This window comes from Caloenas nicobarica, chromosome 1 (assembly GCF_036013445.1).
Source record: "Caloenas nicobarica isolate bCalNic1 chromosome 1, bCalNic1.hap1, whole genome shotgun sequence".
Taxonomy (NCBI): domain Eukaryota; kingdom Metazoa; phylum Chordata; class Aves; order Columbiformes; family Columbidae; genus Caloenas; species Caloenas nicobarica.
The window spans coordinates 153779217-153798754 of record NC_088245.1 but is presented as its reverse complement, the minus strand read 5'-3'; the positions used below and the strand labels follow the sequence as shown (position 1 = coordinate 153798754).

General features: G+C 41.4%; 1 protein-coding gene across 1 annotated transcript in view; it reads left to right on the top strand.

Annotated features, from left to right (window-relative positions):
- Positions 1 to 19538, top strand: part of COL4A2 (collagen type IV alpha 2 chain) — a 148033-nt gene that overhangs the window by 30361 nt on the left and 98134 nt on the right. Inside the window, exon 4 of the mRNA XM_065628260.1 lies at positions 14550 to 14630. Coding sequence (XP_065484332.1) covers positions 14550 to 14630 — 81 coding nt within the window. The remainder of the gene's footprint in view (positions 1 to 14549; positions 14631 to 19538) is intronic.

Genomic DNA, 19538 nt, shown 5'->3' with positions numbered 1-19538 from the left:
ACTAAGGAAATAAAGAGGATGAGGTTTGGAGTAAGTGCCTCCAAGACTTATGTTAGCATCTTTCCAGTTCAATTAAACAGGTTGCAGGATCTAACAGCTAGGGAAACCCTTTTATTACCTTTCAGGATACAAAAGGGAAGAGATTCCAAACTAAGCAGTATAAACAGAGTGGGAATTTTCTAGGGACCATCGCTCATCTCATTAGATGGAGAAACGAGGTTCTAGTTACGCAGCCTGCAGACACCGTACAGTCATTTTTCAGCACCTCAAATGTGTGCTTTGTGAGATCCGTCTGTGAACAACAGCTGTGGCTGACGAAGTGTGATGGAACTCAAAACCTCATTACTGATCCAGCATCTGACAGTACCAATACCCATCCATGAAAAAGGCCTGCCTTTCAAAAATCAACTGGAATAATTTATTAAAATCAGGGCGGGGAGGGGGGGAAGAACACAGAAAGATCTAGTGAAAATGCAGCAATTAAGCTATTCTACCATGCTTTCAGCAGTTCAAGCATTGAGTCTCTTTTATAAAATTAAATGGTGAGAGAGGATTCTGCTAGGAAGAGAAATGTAGCTGAGTTCTTCCAGAAACATATTGCATTTAAGATCTACCCTGCTCATAAAATATGGTGTAGAAATTGACTTTTCTATGACCAGGGAAAAGAAAGACAAGACAAATATGTGCTTTTTCTGTTACCTTCTGATGCTTGAAAAAGGAGCTGTGGCTTTGCGTGGGAGAGCAAAGGGCCCCTGGAGAACAGTCTTGACAGTGTTTGAGCCATACCTATGGTAATGATTCACAGGAGCCCTCATTCCTTAGCCTACATGTGGAGAGCTGTTTTCCTCTACCAGGCTTTGGAGTTTAGCAGTCTTGCACCTTATGTCAGGTAAAAGCCATTGGGTCATTGTGATTTGGAGCTTAGAGAGGCCTTACTGCTGCCCTAATAAGGTGGTACCTGTGCAAGACATCACAAGTCTCATTACTGGTCTATAATCTGAAGATTAGAATTCCAAGCAGAGGCATGAGATACGATCTGCGAAGTGTCAGGGAGACAAGCAAGGAGATAGATCTTAGGGGTTTTTTTTGTTTTTAAGCAATATTGTGACCCTTTAACATGATCATTGCAGTCCTAGGTTATTTCCACAACATTGCTGATAAAGTATTTCTAAGATCCATTCTTGTGCTTTGGGTGTTCTGGCTCAAAATCAACATTTTGATCTGACATCACCTGTGAGGAGTTTCATAGAAAGCTGCTTATGGCAAAGCTGAATATGTACATCCAGTCTGCTGGTTGCCTCTGCTGAGTTTCTAATTCTGAATTATTCTTCCTGAGTTAGGAGGAGTGTACAGCTTATACAGGAAACATGTTCTGAATAAAGCATCACTTGCCAGTTGCTAAGATCTTTGAGCTTGATGAGCATTGTGGGGTCTGTTCTACCTCTTTTAAGAGTCAAGCCCATCTCATTTCTCATACAGTGAGCTATAGGTGTATTCCTTATTTTCCTCCTGTCTAGTTTCTACTCCTTACTTCCAAGGCATGGACATTTCTAGATTTTTGTAGATCTATTTGCAAAAAGACAAGCATATGAAAAAGGATGTGAAAGAGAAGCCAAATGACATTACTTAAGTCAGTTTAAAGAAGCTCGATATTTGGTTGTTTATAATCTCAGCATGTTAGTTGTTTGTACTGTTGATAAGAGCATTTTTGGTGTGGAGACTGAGCCACAAGACTTACTGCAGCAACGCAGACAGTGTCTGTCTGTTGGTTGGGGGAATGGACTGGAAGGCAGGAAGGTCTTGGGTCCTGGTCCAAGCTGAACCAGTGACTCATCATGCGACTCTGGGAAAGTGTGTTCAACTCAGTTCTGCTGCACTGCAGAAATCAGCCCAGCTGCTGAACTGAACTTGCAGGTTGCAAGTCAAAAGTCAGTGGTACATATGGGAAAGATGAGCCCTTTTTCTTATTCTGGGTAAATATACATTCTACGTTATCTTTTCCTGACCCAACATTTCATGGTGCAGCTGTGGTAATATTCTTAAATAGTCAATTGGATATTTTGAAAGAAATTGAACCTCCCCTTCCAAAAAAACATTCCCACCCCTCCCATGAAATTTCTGTATAAGTGACCATGAAGGATGAAAAAATATCCAAAGAAAAAAATGACTGTTATTTATATTTTATTATCAAGAATAAAATGATTTGGCCTTTCCAGTTTTCAGATTTTGACATCTACAGATTACAAATACACAACATAAGCATTATGTTGAATTACAGATTTTGTCACCTGAGTAGGTAAGCAATTAAACAGTTTTTTGGTAGAAGTAGGAACTGAAATACATCAAGTAAATTTTAAGAGCAGGGATTATAATGCTTCTCCTGTTTGAACGTTTCAGGTGTTTCTTATGCATGTTGGGACATCTTTTTTGCAAAAGAAATTTTTTAAAAATGAAGGATCTTTTGTAGGTCCCTTCTTTTCTCTTTTGAGAAAATACATTAAGACATTTTGCTAATCAAAAGTACATGAGTGAGAAGGAGATTGTCACTAGTGGTTGACTATTAGTTTTTATATCCACAAGGAAGAGATCCATCTTTTTTTCTGAGCACCTTTTTCTGTATTGTAGATTACCTGCCTTGAATCCATTGCTAATAGCAAAACTTACGCAGAGTTCTACATATAATCCTGATATGTCAGATCCTCTAATATGTCTTCTTTATGTGGTATACCCCCTATAGCAGTCTGCTTTGCCCAGGGCTTTTACCTTTGGCAACACTGATCAACTCAGAGCAGAGAGCAGAAAACTCAGGGAGGACGTTAAGTTTTGAAATCTAAACTGAAAACCGAAATGGGTCAGTAGGAAAGCTTGTTCTCATGGGCTTTTTCTTGACTGAAATAGAAAGGAAATGGTGGGTGTTGCATCTGTCCAGTTAGCAGTAAACACTTCCATCATCAAATGTAGTTCTTTTTCCAGTTTGCAAAATCTCTTATGCATTCCTCTTACTTTTAAGGAAATACCAGTCCAGTCCCGAGAAGTAGTTCTGAAAAATTACATAGCAAATTTCCACGTTTAATATTTCCAGTCCAGTCATTTGTCTAACAGCCAACTCTGAAAACTGAGCCAGGGCTGTAAGAGTTATACTGGACTAGACTTACCCATCAGCATGTATGATAAAAGCAGTGTCAGTCCATCTGTGCCATCACCAATAAACTCATGCAAATCATCCCTTTTGAATCATGCTCTCGGTGATACCCTGTTTCCTGGAAAATAAGACAGAGTCTCATACAATTTTTGCTTCAAAAGATGGTAACTTTTTCACAGGTATAGATGCCTGGACACTATTTAAATTGACTTTTTTAATGAACTTTAACTAGGGCTGATTTTTGGAGTAGGGCTTATATTTTGAGCATCCTCAAAAATCCTGAAAAAAATCATGCTAGGGCTTATTTTCAGGGTAGGTCTTATTTTCGGGGAAACAGGGTAGCTCCATACTTCCAGTTCTTGGTGTATGTTTTTAATTGCAATTCAGTAAATAATTCCGCAGGAAGGACTTAACTCAGCTGTCCTTCTCTCTCTGCTATATTTGATTCTGCAGGCACAACAGGATTAAAAAAGCCCATTAAAAGCTGTCCCAAGGCTAAAAAAAATTAGCCTCTCTGAAGGCATAGGAACTGAGTCAGCAGGTTAGAGCTGTAAACAGCTATTCTTTAGAGGAAAACTAACTAACTAATTTGGTTTATATATGCAGTTCATATACCATCAGGCATCTTTAGGTAAGTGCAGAAATCATGAAACTGGAATAAAATCTCGGTGGTTATGCTTACATTTCGGGAAACCCTGGCACCGTTGCACCGTGCTGAACAAACACAGACGCTACAGCCGTGCAAACAGCTGTACGGCTGGTTTCTGTCAGCCCCCTCCCCATCAGCGCGGCTAATGCAATTGCATCGCTGCTGCTTCAAATGCCAAAATGTTCCCTATGTTGGCAGGTTGGTTTGTTCTTAGAGTAGCAAGTGCAGATGAGCGTTCAGAAATACTGGATGCATATCTGGAGTATAATTTAGCAACTTTTAAAGTTTACCAATCACTAAGAATAATATGTTCTTAAGTAAGTTTCCTGAGTCTGCCAATTTACGTAGGTGAGTAAACTAGACAGGTCAAATAACTGGCGTGGTTTATAAATAGACTAAAAAAAATCTCCATATATAGAATAGCATCCAGACTTTCTATTGTTTGAAGCAAATGATATCATTATTTGGATGTCTTTCCAGAACTGAAAATGACTAGACTTCGGAAAAGTAGTTAAATATAGAAATTGCTACTTTAATGAGTGGACGCTGTGTTTCATTATTATGCTACTAGTATGTGAACAAATGCCGTTCTGTTCTTAGGGATGGGAAGGGGGATTTTATTCTTGTAATATAAGATATTGGACAAAAGCCAAATTCAGATTAAGGGCTGACAGTGTCTTTACCCTCATTACTTTATGGAAAATATTTTTGATCCACTGTACAGTGTAACTGCACATATGAGGTGATTACACTGTCCACTAACTTGTGCCTTGCATAAGCCTTTGCACTTGTGCAGATCAAATACAAAATGCACAGTGGTTTGCACAAAATAAAATAATAGAATAAAAATTAGAAGAGAAACAAACTGTGCCTTTCAGTCTGGCTTGCCATCACAGACTTGCTAACAAGTGATTATGTCTGCTTTGCCAAGTCAGAGAGCTTTCTTCATCAATAATAACTAGAAAACACTCTTCTTACTCCTGCAGTACTACTTTTTAAAACCACCTAAGTAGCTTCTATGCAGATACACTTAATTTCTAGGGATGTGGTGTTGGGAAGAAGGGCTCATGTTAAGATGTCCCAGCACTCTTACTCCAAAGACCACCATCCTTTTAGATGAGGAATGCTGTGTTGGATGCTAGATGAGAGTCTGTTGTCTCGTAAGAAAAGATAATAGACTAAAATAATATGCATCCCTATGCATTTACAAAGATGGAATCAAGTTTAATATGATCACAGAATCACAGAATGGTTGGAGTTGGAAGGGACCTCTGGAGATCATGTAGTCTAAGATATCACAAGAAATTTTAACTTACCAATACAGATTTTCCTTCCACTGTTTTGCACCTTCTACCTTTCTATCAACTTTCGTTAAAAATTGCCATTTTGAACACAGGGTCAGTTGGTATGAGTCACCTAAATTTAGGCATCTACATATTCACAAGGTGTCTGATTTCTCATTATACTCAGAGAAGCCAATGGGCTTGCCTTAACTAATAATAATGAAGTATGTATGTACCTTTTCTTACCTTTATTAACACGTTTCCAGCTTCAAACTCTTACTGGACTCATATCTGTGGGGGTTTTTTTCTGCAAGCAAACCTGATTCTTAAGTTGGTGAAACTGAAAATGAAGTGCTTATGAGCAACACTTTTATTTTCCTTCTGTAACCACTGTGGGCCATAGGTGCCAGTTGATGACCGTGTAACGTTGTCCCCTTTCTAAGATGTAAGAGAGATCTTCAGCCATGGCTGCACACTCTTCAAAGAGCTTAGTTTGCCTGCAGGATCACCTCTCTTTTGCTAGCACGTGTTCAAGCCTAAGTTGATGATTAAGACAAAAATTGTCATTCCTTTAGGCAACTAAGTCACCTGTCTCAAGTAGGGAAGTGCCAGAGAACATTGTTCTTCCTCCTGTGGATGTGATTTTGTTCCAGGAAAACCCTTCTGCATCTTAACCCTCCTTCATTAGCTCCTAAGAGCTGGAGCACATTCATGCAGGGACTCACGGCTGTTTTTTAGGATTCCCTTTCCCACGGCATTACAGGTTCTTCAAAAATAAGCAGCAGTGATGAAATTTTGTATAGTGGTGACTATTTTTTATTGTTTGACATTTTAACATGTTTTAACTAGATTTTCCCACCTTTTATTCTAGTCCCTTTCTTAGGATAACGTATAATCATCTCTGTAAAGGAAAAAAAAGGCAAAATGCAGCTGAATCCAACTTCATTACCTGTAAAATATGAGACCTCCATACACTGACTTCTTGACTGAAAACTATGTCACACCACACGCTGATTGCTTGGAAGTGCACTGTTTGCAAACAACCTCATGTTGGGAGAGTGGGCAAGACCCCTGGACAGTTATTCAAATATCTGTACTGTATATTTAGACAGCTTTTAAGATTTACTCTCTAACTGAGCCTCTAAAAGACCTTCCTTTTTTTTTTTTTTGGTAATGCCTATTATATCATAGCAGTCCCTTCTGGATTCCATCTGGTTTGCTGGGTAAATATGTGTTTGGATGAAAGCCACAAAATTAGAAATGCTTTTATGAAAATGTGATGGGTAGGTTCACACTGTATCATGTCTGGCTTCTGCAGTTGTTACAAGGCAGTGTCTTGAGGCTGCGACAAGAGAACTTTTTAATTTGAAAGGGGGATGGTAAATAGCACCTCAAATAAAGGGAACATATGGAGCTGTGAAGTTTCACTTTGAAATGAAACTATGCAGCCCTCAAATCAAGGCCGCGTGCCAGAAAGTTCATATAATCAAGAGCCACAAGCCAGCCCATAAGAGGAAAGTCTTTTACAGCTTCACGTCTGAGAGGTACAGAATTCATGTTTCCCGTTGCTGACTTCGACATATTTGCTGAGACGCACTCAAGAAGACAAGCTTCCATCTGTTGGGGTTCTTCTCAGCATCAGAGACTTTCTATACTCTTGCCCTTCCTTCCCTCACCCTGAACATCAAGCACAGGCATCCCAGTCCCTGGGAGCAGTGCTGCTTTTGGATACTCCTCCTCTGCTGATGTTCCCATGCTTGTCAGGGCTCAGAACCTAAGCAAGCTGCTTGCTTGCTGGGTGACCTGCCTCCCAGTTTTCTCTGTTGTAAGAGGGAGGTGGCATTTGAAACTCCGCACCAATCGATAATTCATAATTGATGGCCACCAGCATTGCTATTCGCATTGCATCAGGAAGACTGCACTAGGCAGTTGAGACCAGCTTTTTCTTACCATGTGGCTGGTGGTGACGTCTCTTCATGTTCCTCCTGGGACCAGTTTCCTCCTCCAGGTTTTTTCTCATTGAAGGATGGCTCTCCCTACTTTTGGTGGGAAGTGTAAACATTCATATGATTTTGAGGTCACGCACAGACTTAATCCAATTGCCATGCATCCAGTCTAGAAAAGGTTCTGGCTCCTATTCAAATATGAAAGAAAGAATTATTTCTTAGCGAAATAATTCTCTGAACAGTTGGAGGGAGGATCCACACCCACATCTTTTCCTTCCTCTCTGAATGTGCCAATTTATCTCTCCCTTTCCCCCGCCAATTAAGGTCTTCACAGTGGTCCCACTGTCCGGTGCACTGGTAGCTACTGGGTTGTGAGCAGACGGTTTCAGATGGCTGGTTTCTTCTTTGGCACAGTAACTCTGGGACAGAGCATTTTCCAGACCAAGCCTGATGCTGGGCAATCCAGGCCTCCCTGCTGACAGTGTTCTCCACACTTGTTTTGAATGGTTGTTTATAGATGTTTCTAGAGAAATAAGTTCGGCATCCAGGCAACAAATGTTTTTGTCTCTTTAAGGAGTAAAATGCTGCTTTTGAGCAAAGACAACTGTGTGGTTACATTTGAAACCAAAAAAGTTCTTCTCTATCTGCTTCATCAACAGCAGAAGTACCCTGTCATACTCCCACTTCATTTATTTTTTGTTTCTTTCGGAGGAAGCAGAAAATTGATGTTTCTAAGGCAGGACCTTATGAAATGAATGTGAGTTTTGGCAGCTGATGGTCAAACATGGAAATGGAGGTCCATGCTGGAGGTCTCCGTGGCAGTGACATGGGAGGCTGCCTCGCAGGTGTGCCAGGGATACCCGCGGGACTTCCAGCCTGAAGTCTCACATCAAGCACCCAAACGTGCTGCTCGTCACCACGCTGCAGATGTATGTGGTATGTCGGCACCCCCCGTCATAGCTTTTCAGCAAGCTCCCAGACCTTCTGAAACCTCTCGGTGAAACTTAGCTGGCTCGGAGGGGCTGCTGCAATCAATGGAGAGAACAGAATGGGGCTTGTCAGGATGGAAGTTAATGCACAACTGCAACCTGTAAAACTCTATCAAAGAAAATGTTGATGTGCAGAATCTTTTGATTCCAGGTTGCAATATTTTTATTATAATTTCCGTAATTTTTTTTTGAGCTGCATGTAAGGAAATGGCTTATATTTCCTGGTCTTTCTGTACTCATAGAATTGTACTTTGAGGTCTGTCCTCTGGTTGCCTTTGTTCTTTGTCAGAATACCAACCCTTGAAGTGAAGGTACTTGAATGGTCACGCAGAGATAACAATTATATAAACGTGGCCAGGATTAGTAATAAATAAATCATTAATGTGTGGAAAAGTTTAAAGAGACCTGCGGTTATGTTTCTGTGGTTTTTAAAGAGTTTGGCTGAAGGAATTGCATTTAAGTTGTCTTTTGTTGACTGAACATGTATAAGTACATAAGTAACATTGGTTTGGGACAAAAAAATATTATGAGAAAGCAAGAGGGCCAAAAATGTTTTTGCGTTGGCACACCCACATTTTATACTTGCTATTTCACATACATAAAAATGAGGTGTTTACACTAGGCAAATACACAAGCTTTGCAAACATATATGGCACGCACTTACATGTTTTCTCCTGCTTGTGTTTAAGTAGGGTTCATGTTCCTCGAACCATCAATCTTAGATGCATTCCAGCACAGTGACCCAATGATACTAAAAGGAGAGCTGAAAGAGTCCCTCTTGTCCCTTTCCATTCATTGCTTTCCTCATTCCTTTTTCCATCCATTCCAGCCTCATTCGCAGCCTGCTGGTTAAAGCTTTCCCAGGGGTAAGCACATTTGATTTTCTCCATCAGAGAACTGCAACTAGGTCTCCCATTTCCTAAGAGACTGGTCTGACTGCTGTGCTATTGTGTGCCATGGATGCAACATAGTAAAGCTGCTCCACTCAGTCCTCCTCTACCTCATCATCTTCTCCAGCTCTATTTTAAAAATAAAGGAGCCATAACCACATTTCCCAGTAGGTCAGACTCTGTGAGCTACACGTACTCATATGGCCCCCTGTGGAGATAGCTAAGGTGGTAAATAAAAGAGGCCAGAGAGTGAACTGCAGATATTCATCTGTTCTGGACTGCTCTGTCCTGGTCTCTGCAAGGTAAGTCTGCTCTAGAGATGCTAAGCTCTGAGCACTGTGGACATAAACAACTCCGTGCCACTTGCCCACAGAGCTGGGGGTCTGTCTTGAGCCCTTCGTGCGTGGTAGTTTCTGCCTGGTTCTCACATCCCATGGCAAGTCAGTTGGAACGCACATGGCTGGGCTGGCACAGGCTGGTATGCATGACCAGAAGCACTCAGGGAAGCGGTTGAGTCACCGTCCCTGGAGGTGTTTAAAAGACGCACAGATGAGGTTCTTAGGCTAGGGTTTAAAGACGGACTTGGCAGTGCTGGGTTAATGGTTGGACACTCAGTGATCTCAGAGGTCTTTTCCAACCAAAACGATTCTGTGATTGTGTGACAGGGAGTTTTATTGCCCCCAGGATGAAGTGGAAGCTTTGTAGCGGGTTCTTGCTCTGTGAATCCAACTTTCTCCCAGTAGACTGGAGTTGTCAGATGTAACTTATGATATATGCTGATTAAAGAACACATCTCTAAGAACATAATAGTACTTTCGTTGGCTAAGTAACACGCCGCTGTTACTAGTAGTATTAATTCACAATCACTGAATAAAACACTGAATTACAATTCTATTGCTTATTGTTATTATTAGTATTCATACAAAACGTCTATAAAGAAACCTTATAAATCACACAAAAGGGCTACTGAGTTGCAATTCTATTGCCTTTCCTCCTGCAACTGGTATTCAGATGTAGGTCTATCCTTCCTTACAAATTTATCCCTTCTTACTCCACCCTCCCACAGCAAGTCTTTCAGGGACATGCCTGATGGAGAGACCTGTGGGCTCACCCATGGGGGACTCCCAGTGGGCTAGTGCCCTCAGGTCAGCATCACCTCTGCCTGCAGATATCCCTGATCTTGCTGTTAGCATATCCTCATCATCTTCATTCTTCACGTAATTGGATACCCTATTCCTCTTTTTTCCTTTTTCACCTTTTTACCAACTTGGCACCTCCTTTTCTCTGCCTGTACTCTTCCCAAATAAGCAGCCTGATCTTAGTTACTTTTTCTTTATCAGTCCAAATTTTGTTATACTCAGAAGTTGGTGTTTCTGACACTATCACCTAGGCAATTTTACCATTACAGTTGGCTGAATGAGACAGCCTTGCCCTCAAAGGCTGCCTCCTGACCCTGCGGTTCATGTTGGTTACATTTCATTTATATTACATATTTTTGGACAAAAATGTCACACTTTAGGCATGTCTCCCCAGCCTGTTATAATTCTAATTAAGCCATACCTCACCTTATGCACAGAGAGCTTGCATACCAGTGCAATGGTATAACCTGCTTTGTGTTTGCACCATATGTCTGCTCTTAAATAGTTTTCCTCACACTTGGTGTTCCCATCAGAGGCCACAGCTAGCTTTCAGAATGAGATCTGGACACTTAGCGTAGGATTCATCTCACCTGAAACTGGACACCTGCGCTGTAGTCAAATCTCAACTAGTTGTCCTTGGCTACCTTTCTAATCCCTTCACCCTTCTAGGATGAGATTTAGTTCAGAGTCTGAAGTAGTTCTGATGAGATTCTCTGAATAGTCTATAACAGCGGGCCACGTATTCTGCCTATATAATGGAAATCTTAAATTAGGTTATACAGATCCCATTTCTAGATTATGTAAAGCCATTCTGCCTAGACTCTGGACTTCTTAGTGATTAGTGGAATTTGGGATCATCCAAAACATAAGCAAGACCTGGAACCGAAGGTTTTCTCTGCAGATAACTTGAGAGTTGGGGCTGTTGCTGCTCTTCCAGTTTGGTTGCACAGATCCTAGAATGTCATTGTGCTGCAAACACAGTTTTCACTATTTAACTGCATACTGAGCAAATCAGGAGATTCATCTTCCTGTCCTTAGACTTCTACAGTGGGTGGATGTCTCCATGTAAGCTAGTGACTTCCACCCACCTTTACAGTTAAAAGAGAGCAGTAGGCACTTTCTGAGAGAGATGCAGCTGATCCGTTTAGATGCCAGTATCAGCATGGGGTGAGCTGTATCCTAGGACAGACTGTTCTCATCGACCAAAAAGGTATACCAGGCACCAGTCTCAGATCGAGACAACTGCATTTGGATGTCACCATTGGTATTATTTTTCCAGAAATGTATTTTCCTCAGGAAATAAATACTTGTGGTACTGTAAAACTACATTGTCCATTGCTAAATTTTAAACTAGGCTTTTTGCATATAATTACTGACACTTGTTCATTTGTTTTCCCTTCATCTCAATTGTGTGTCAATGTGTATAATTGTTTTTGACAAAGTTTTACAAGGTCCCTTAACAGATTTATTTCTTAATATTAAAAAGCTTTTAAACCGTAACATTTTATACTACACTTCCCAATGATGTCAGATTAAACGACAGTGCAATGATCTGCCTTCAAGAAATTGTAAACATTCATAGATAATAAAGTACAAAATGCTACATGCGACTACAAGCTTCCAGAGTCATCCCACTAGCAGTCAAAAAGTGAAGAAGTGGAAATTAAGCAATGAGGAGAGGCCAAGTGTAATCTAGAAGAGGTATTTTAATGCTGATCTCAAGTGTTTTCCCCTTGTGTTACTTGCCCTTGGAGAATTTTTCCAGATTTTTCTCTTCATTATCTGAAGAATCTATGTGCATAAAAGGACATAAAATGAGAAAATTAAAGTTTCCCAAAATTGTGGAAGAAAACAATTGTGTCTCTACATTAGCTGCCGGTATTGTTACAGCATGCAAATTAAAATGTTGGATGGTGGATAGCACACAAACAATAGACCTTGAACTTCTTCCAGTTGAAATAAGTATTAGCAGCTTCCTTTTTTTTTTTTACAAGTGCACAAATATCTTGCCATCGTTCTGATTCATACTCTATTTTCTCCTTAGCAACATTTTACCAAATTTAGAGTCACTCTTCTAATTAAGAAAGAAATAAACTTATTGTTCTCCTTGTTGTTTTCTCAGTAGGCATAATTGAAAATTCACATGATCAAATTACTGGATCTGTCAGTCTGTTAGTGTTAGGCTGGGATGTAACGTTATTTACAGCTCCAACCAAAACAGCTCTCTAAAATCTGAGAGTTAATTCTTATTGATGGCTGTACTACTTAGTATACTGCTCCTTAATGAAGACCTGCATCCTGCAGAGGAATATGTTCACACAGGTTGTACATCTGTGTGGCATCCATAAAAAGGAATAGAACTATTCTTAATTTCCAAAAAGGGGTTGAGGGGGGAAAGTGTGAAATGAAGAACACTGAGACAGAGATGAACATTTCACCTGCAAATAGCTTAATGGGAAAAAAAAAAGCCAACCCCACCAAACATAGAGATAGTGAGCTTGTGACCATCAAATGTATAACTAAAAGTTGGACCAACCTGAGCAGGCTGGTGGAGTCTATAAAACTGGTTTGGCTTTTTATTTCCTCTAAACAATAGCCTAGACATAAAGCTGAGTTCAGAACATGACGTGGAGCACTGTTATGTCCATGAAATAACTTCCTGAATCAAACACCTGACCTTTAAGTAGCTCAGGACATGGTTTCAGTTCTGTGGACCTGTTTTATCAGCATGAAAAGCCTATTTGTTTCATAGAATGTGAGAATTAAATAGAAAGCTGAAACAAAATTACTTTAATATATAAAAATAGTTACAATACAGACATAAACCCTCTCATTACAAGCATAAGAACTCGTTTTGGGAACATTGTATTATTACTTGCCATATGATTGAGAGCCTGTAGTACAAATATGACCAAAGGACGACTTAGGCAATGCTCCATACCTTTGATTCATTTGGCTCCCAGGGAGGAATCCAATGCCTGGAGCTCTGTTTTCAGGTTCTTGGTAGTGCAATGGCAGGAGTGGATGCCTGAGAAAGGTGACCCAACAATCCCAAGCGTTGAGTAGTGGATTGCTTAGAGCTACATGAAAAATGCTAAGCCTGGCAGTGTTGGTCCCTTTCTCTGTGTCTTAACTCCCTGAGTCAGGGCTTGAGGCAGGAACAACAGCATCACTGCCTTTTTAAGCCACAGCAGAGCAGTTCAGAGCACCCTTCTTGTTTTGGAGGCTTGTTTATACCCATCTCATCCCGCTTTTAAGAGATGACGTGCTCAAGCTATGAAGGAGGCAGGAAAGGTGAAGGGATGATTTGCCCCTGCCACAGTGCAGTGAGGGATTCAGGGTTCTTCCAGCCATGAGGGGAGCAAGCGACGTGGAGCCTGACTCTGTACCCTACAGCTGGGGTGCTTTGAGATTTTATATCCAAGGAGCAGTGCACCTGAAAATCAGCAGCTACCCTGAATGAGGGGCTGTGGCTTCAAGATGTCCTCCTTGTAGACACTAGACTTCCGTCCTTCTCTCTTTTTCTTCTGGCTCTATTAATTATTTACTGTGTGGCAAACTAGGTTCAGAAATATTGACAAGAAATCCCTTCCTCCTTCCCCAGATTACTTACTAGGCTGCTGGGGTACTTTCAGGGATTCAAAACCTTGGGTTTAGGTGGGCCACAGGCTGGTCTTCACAGTATGCCTAATAGTTATAAAAGTCACACCACAGCATGCACAGCATCTCTGCTGTTCAGGTTTCTGAACAAGAGTGACTGTGGCTGCTGCATTTCGTGCAGGCAATGTGTGCTAGAGTGTAATCTGAGCTGGCCTGACTGTTGAAGTCCATCCAAGGATTTGCATGGAGTGGTACGTATTTTGTGATCTGTGTGCTTGCAGCCCAGGTGAAGGTGGTTCTGGACAGGCAGGAGAGATGTAACTGCAGCTGTCTGCTTAGGGTAGGTCTGTCTTCTAGGTCACAGTAGTTGGTTGCTAGCAAGTTTTGGGTGCCTTCAGAATAGGCAGCTATTGAAGAGGAGAGGGCAGGAGTTTGGCTTATGATTTTGAACATGATATCTACATCTTCCTTTATGTCCACCCATAAATATTTTAAAGCATAGCAACAATTTAGAGCACGCATAGAAGGATGTGCTGCATTGTGACCTAGGACTTAGTCCATGTCCCTGAAGAATCCAAGCAGCTGCGCTTCTGTGATATGATATCTGTTGTATGTGTCAAAAAGATGTGTGAGATACTGCTCAGCATGGAGCTCCAATGTTTAGAAAACGTGGGCGGAAATTAATAGAGTAACATTATATTTCTTGGTGCTGATCTCCAAGAACTGGAAAACCATTCACGAGTGTTTCTAAGCACAGATTAGACACGTTTCAACTGGAAGTCATAGATCTGATACTAATCTTTGCTTAGGCAAGTTCCCAGTGAGTTTGCTAATCAAAGCTAATTGTGCTATGCCAGGTATTGTAGCTGATTTCTTTTAATGATTTGTTTTATGTGTGTTCTTGTTTGCAGGGTGGAAAGACTTACACGGGACCATGTGGAGGCAGAGACTGCAGTGGAGGATGTCAGTGTTTCCCTGAAAAAGGAAGCCGTGTAAGTAGTATTTTTTCCTGTAAAATGTTCTTGCTGATACCAGTTCGATGCCATTTGCTATAGGTGGACTTGCATCAGACTGCTGAGTGTATTCAAACAATTATTCTTTTTCAGGAAATAGTTGTTTCATCTTACTTCCTCAAGAGCTTCTAGATTTGAAGAAATACTTCGTTATTAAATATAGCACGTTCTTCTCTCAAATGCCAGGGCCAAGGGACCTGACAGCAATGATGAGCTGATTGGATCAGAATTTTAGGGATGCTACGTACTAGAGCATCACTGGATTGTGTGACAGTGCTAAATGAATATGGACAAAATCACTCAGTAATGTTCTTGAAGACTTTTAAATGAAATCATATCTGATTAAGAGATACCCCATACACATGATTTCCATTAAATCAAAAGGGAACCAGGCCTGCAAAGCCTGGAATCCCTGCTGAAAGGGAACCACTTGGGATTTCTGGTGTTAGGTTGTCACTGACAGTCTGTTCTTTCTTTAGGGGAGTAGTGCAGAATGAGGCAGAGGAAGGGAGACAGGGTGGAGGGGATTAGCCACCTGCTGCAAAGAGCTCCAAGAAATAGGGCAGTTCCTATCCTGTATGGCTTGGAGCCCTGGCTGGCAGGCTTCTTCTGTACAGCTTGGTCTTCTGCAGCTGAGACAGTGACTCAGCCTTTTCCATCCACCCTTCTCTAAGAATAGGTCAGGCAAGAGATGCCGTGGCAGGTCATGTGCTCTTTATGCTATCACAAACCTCACAAGATTTTTCAGTTCTCTGCCTCCCCTCCATGCAGCAGCCCATCAGTTCCCATTCCCATTGCATTCCTCAAGCTTGACTCCACGTCTGAGTGGAGGAAGAGGTGGTAGGAAAGTCATGGTGTAGGTGGGAGGCAAGGAACACTCTTGTTTACAGCAGAAGTCCCGATGTCTCCGTGGAAGTCAGATGATCCTGGGCTTACCATGCCATGAGGACTGTAATGGTTATACTACCATCCCCTGACCATGATCTCTTCACGGTCTGCTTTCCATTACAATAACCTAATGGTAAACTAATGAAGCTGAAGACAAACAAGCCCTCCCCTGAGACACAGCTTCTGCTGGGGCCCCCTCCAGCTGTTACAGCCTTATCCTCATCATCCAGCACATGAGGTTTGGCAAGTGCCTCCTGCCACTTCCCTCCAAAGGCACTGAAAGTCGAAAACTCATGCCCTATGAAATGGCTTCAAGTATCAAGTGTGATTTTATGATTCTATGATACTACTGTGTCTTTTTCCAGTGTCATATGTTTTGGTTCTAAAAGCAAAGTGTCGATGTACTTGTTCTCCACTAGCATCTGTGAAAATAGAGATCTATCAAAAAACTGCCACCTTCTGTGACTGAAATATTTTTCTTGTTCTTTATTGACTGAATAACCTGTAATTTCAAGTTGCCAAGTCTGCAGCAGAAAAGAGGTAGCTAAACAAAAGTAATTGCATGGGTTAGAAAAGCTGAAAATGTTAAATTACCGAAGTAGAGAAACAGGTGCCATTGATGAGAAGGTCCCTGCGAGTTGCTCAGTGTCTACATTGGGAGATAAGGGCAGATTTTATGCACCCGATCACCACTCTCACTCTTTGATTTATCTCGGGGAAATAAGTCACCCCAGTAACTAATCACACTGGCCTCCCTTTAAATAAACAAAAAAAAAAAGAGAAAAGAAGGGTGTTACAAAACATAAATTGTATTTTGCTAGTGTGGTCAATTGTGTAAGATGAGAAGAAGTATCGGGGAAAGTGATTTAAAGAATTTTATAACAGTTCAAAAATGGTATTTTAACTCTCTGAAATGATATGCCTCATTCTGAGTCAGCATACACAGCATGTATTTTGTGTCTGCTGGTCTCTTCAGATGTCACAACCTCTGTTAAACATCTGGTTTAAGGAACAAGATTGGCCTTTAGAGACTAGTCAAATTTGGCATAGTTTCTGGTCTCATGCTAATCCTCAATGGGAATATTTATTTTCACAAAACCTCTGTATAATCTGGCACGACACACTTTTTGTGTTTGAGGTGACTCATTACATGCACAATAGACATATTGCGTGTTTGCACTTGTGAGAGTGCTTGAAACAGTCAGTCTGTCAGAGCCGGCTGCTGCGGTGACTCTCCGTCCCGGGTGCCACAGAGCTGTCACTTGCGGGGCACCTGGAACTCAGGTGGGAACGGCGCTGCGGGGGTCTGCAGCCAGCTGTCCGCCCTACTGTCCCTTGAAAAGTCACCTTCTCTTCTCTCAAAACCTCTCTCTCAAAACCTCTTCTCTCAAAACCACGCCTCTCAAAACCAGGCAAACGAAAGCACTTTCTTGGGGTAGCTGCCACTGAATGCATATCAGGAGCTGTTGAAAGGCATAAATTTGTTGGGGTGGTGAAAGTAGAAAAGGTCTGAAGAAATGCCTACTTTTCCTTTATATGTCCTTGATTTTCTGCCGTTGCTTCAGTTACAGTCGTAAGGTACAGCACTTAAATAAAGATGATTCACTTTATTTGTTGTCTTAATCCAATGGCTCTTGTTTTTTAAAAAGTGGTTTTTACAAGATATGCCCACTGACATCTTCTGGGAGCTCTGTGCTGGAGGCAGAGAGACACTGTCTAGATGTATGAGGATTCAGCCAGGCTTTGGTGATTTCTGCCAGGTCTCCGCATACGTGGCAGCTGGAAGCCCTGCGCTGCTGTCTACACTGCTTTTGGTTCGGGACTGATAAGGTTGGGCACAAAGGCACAGGAAAGCTCAATCATGTTTCATATAGGCAGTTTCTACGGACAAAAAGCCACCTAGCACAAATTAGCGCTTGCACCTAGCAGGCCTGCTGGAAATAGGTGTGGTTTTAGTTTTTCCTCCACACTTTTTTGTCTGGGCTCAGCCCTGCACCGTTCCCTGGGCTCAGGCACAGCTCGACAAAATCCAGTGGAGAGAGGAAAATGAGGCAGCAGAAGCTTCATCTCCCACAGTGATGGTGGGGGAGCTGCTGCAGCAAGGCAAAGGCAGTGGCTAACCTGCAACCTCCCGCTGCTCATCAGAGCTGTTCGGACACCTGCCAAAGGCACTTTCTGCCGCATCCCCAGGAGGAAAACAGGTCAAATTCAAGGGTTCCGAGAATCATAGGACATTGCTGATCACCATGTTTGCAGTTCACAGCAAATGCAGAGCTGTTGCTTGGAGAAGTAGACGAAGTGTAGATGAGGTTCTTAGGGACATGGTTTAGAGGTGGACTTGACAGTATTAGGTTAACAGGTTATTAGGTTAACTCAATGGTCTTGGAGGTCTTTTCCAACCAAAGTGATTCTGTGATTCTAAAAGAACATCTTTCTTGGGCCACACATGATCCCTTTGGAGTTCCCACCTCCTGTCTCACTCTTGAGTTCACACCTTCAGAGGAAAAAGTGTAGATGGAACTTCTGTAAGCTGGGTTTTTTCTAGTGTCCAATGACACTCTAGTAGTCTTTGTTATTTTTCACTGCAGCCTAGTTATGTTTACTTTAACCTAGGTGCATATTTACTGTTATTATAGCTGGATGCAAATATCCATTCTATCTAACCATACCTTGCAACTAGGGAGAGGGTTGGAGCTGGGGCTGCAGCAGCCAAGCTCAGGGACCAGCCTCACCCTCATTTCTCCTTCTCACAGCTGGCAAAAAGCTCAGCCAAGTGCCAGCAAACATTGAAGCTCCTGCAGGAGTGTCCAAATCCACACGAAAAGAAACGACGGTATACGCCTCAGAGGAGGGCACAGGGTGAAAAGGGAGAGGAAAGACAACAGACTCATCTTCTCCCAAAGATGAGACAGGCTCATCTTCTCATTTTCTCCTAAGTTGTTCTCCTAAGACAACAGACTCATCCTGTCCCTAAGCTACATGTAGACAAAATACTGTAAGGAGTACCCAGGTGCCTGGATAAGAGGGAAAGGAGAAAAGGGCAGCACCGATGCACTGATATGGTGTTGAAATTATGTTTTGAATGAAATGGAAACCCTGGACTAAAGGAAAAAACAACAACAAAAACTTCTGGTTTCTTTTTTTTTGTCCTCTAGATTTTGATCGCAACTCCTAAAATGTTGAGATTTATAGTTCTTTGCAAACCATATATTGAGTAGAGTACAATATGCACCTTTAAAGCTTGTTAAACATTAATGCACTTATGTAGGAAACGATAACTCCTTTCAGTACAATGGCCAACTGTTTGACCTATTGAAGTTCAGAATCAACCTCACTTCATCATCATCCTAGAAAGCTTTGTAGAAAGTGGAAGTGAGTAGAAATCTTTTTGATCTTTCTATAGAGTGAGAAAATGCACTCTATTAAAATCTCACTTTGTACTTTCTGTCTGAGCCAAGCATCCAACAGTGCTCAAGCATTTAGTCATTGTTTTTGCAAGAGGCTGGAATAATGGAAACTGTGAAATAAAAGACAGCTCCATGTCCACTTATAAATGCCACTTTTTGGGAATGCCTAAACATTCCTTTTTAACCAAGTTTGATATGAGAGTTCACTGCAACTCATGTATGGATATCTCTTATATTGCTTTCACTAATGGAATGGCCAAGGATAAGCTATTCCCAGTTCACCTGTAATAATTCCTGTCTGCTTTTAGGTCCTATACAATTGTGAAATCTAGTGTCTGATCTTTACGTACAAACATTTTCCATACAAGTTTAAATCTTAACACATGGACTAGATCTAACAGATGTTTTTCACCGTCGTTTTTTAAAAAATCAACAAAATAAAACATTTAAGTAATCTAAAGTCAATTCCGTTCTTATATCTTAGGGAAATGTTTAAATCAAATACTATCATTTTATTAACTGTTACTGTAATTTTTTAGCATCACAATTAACTGGCTTCTGAGCTGGTATAATGGCAGTAGCTCCTTTGTAA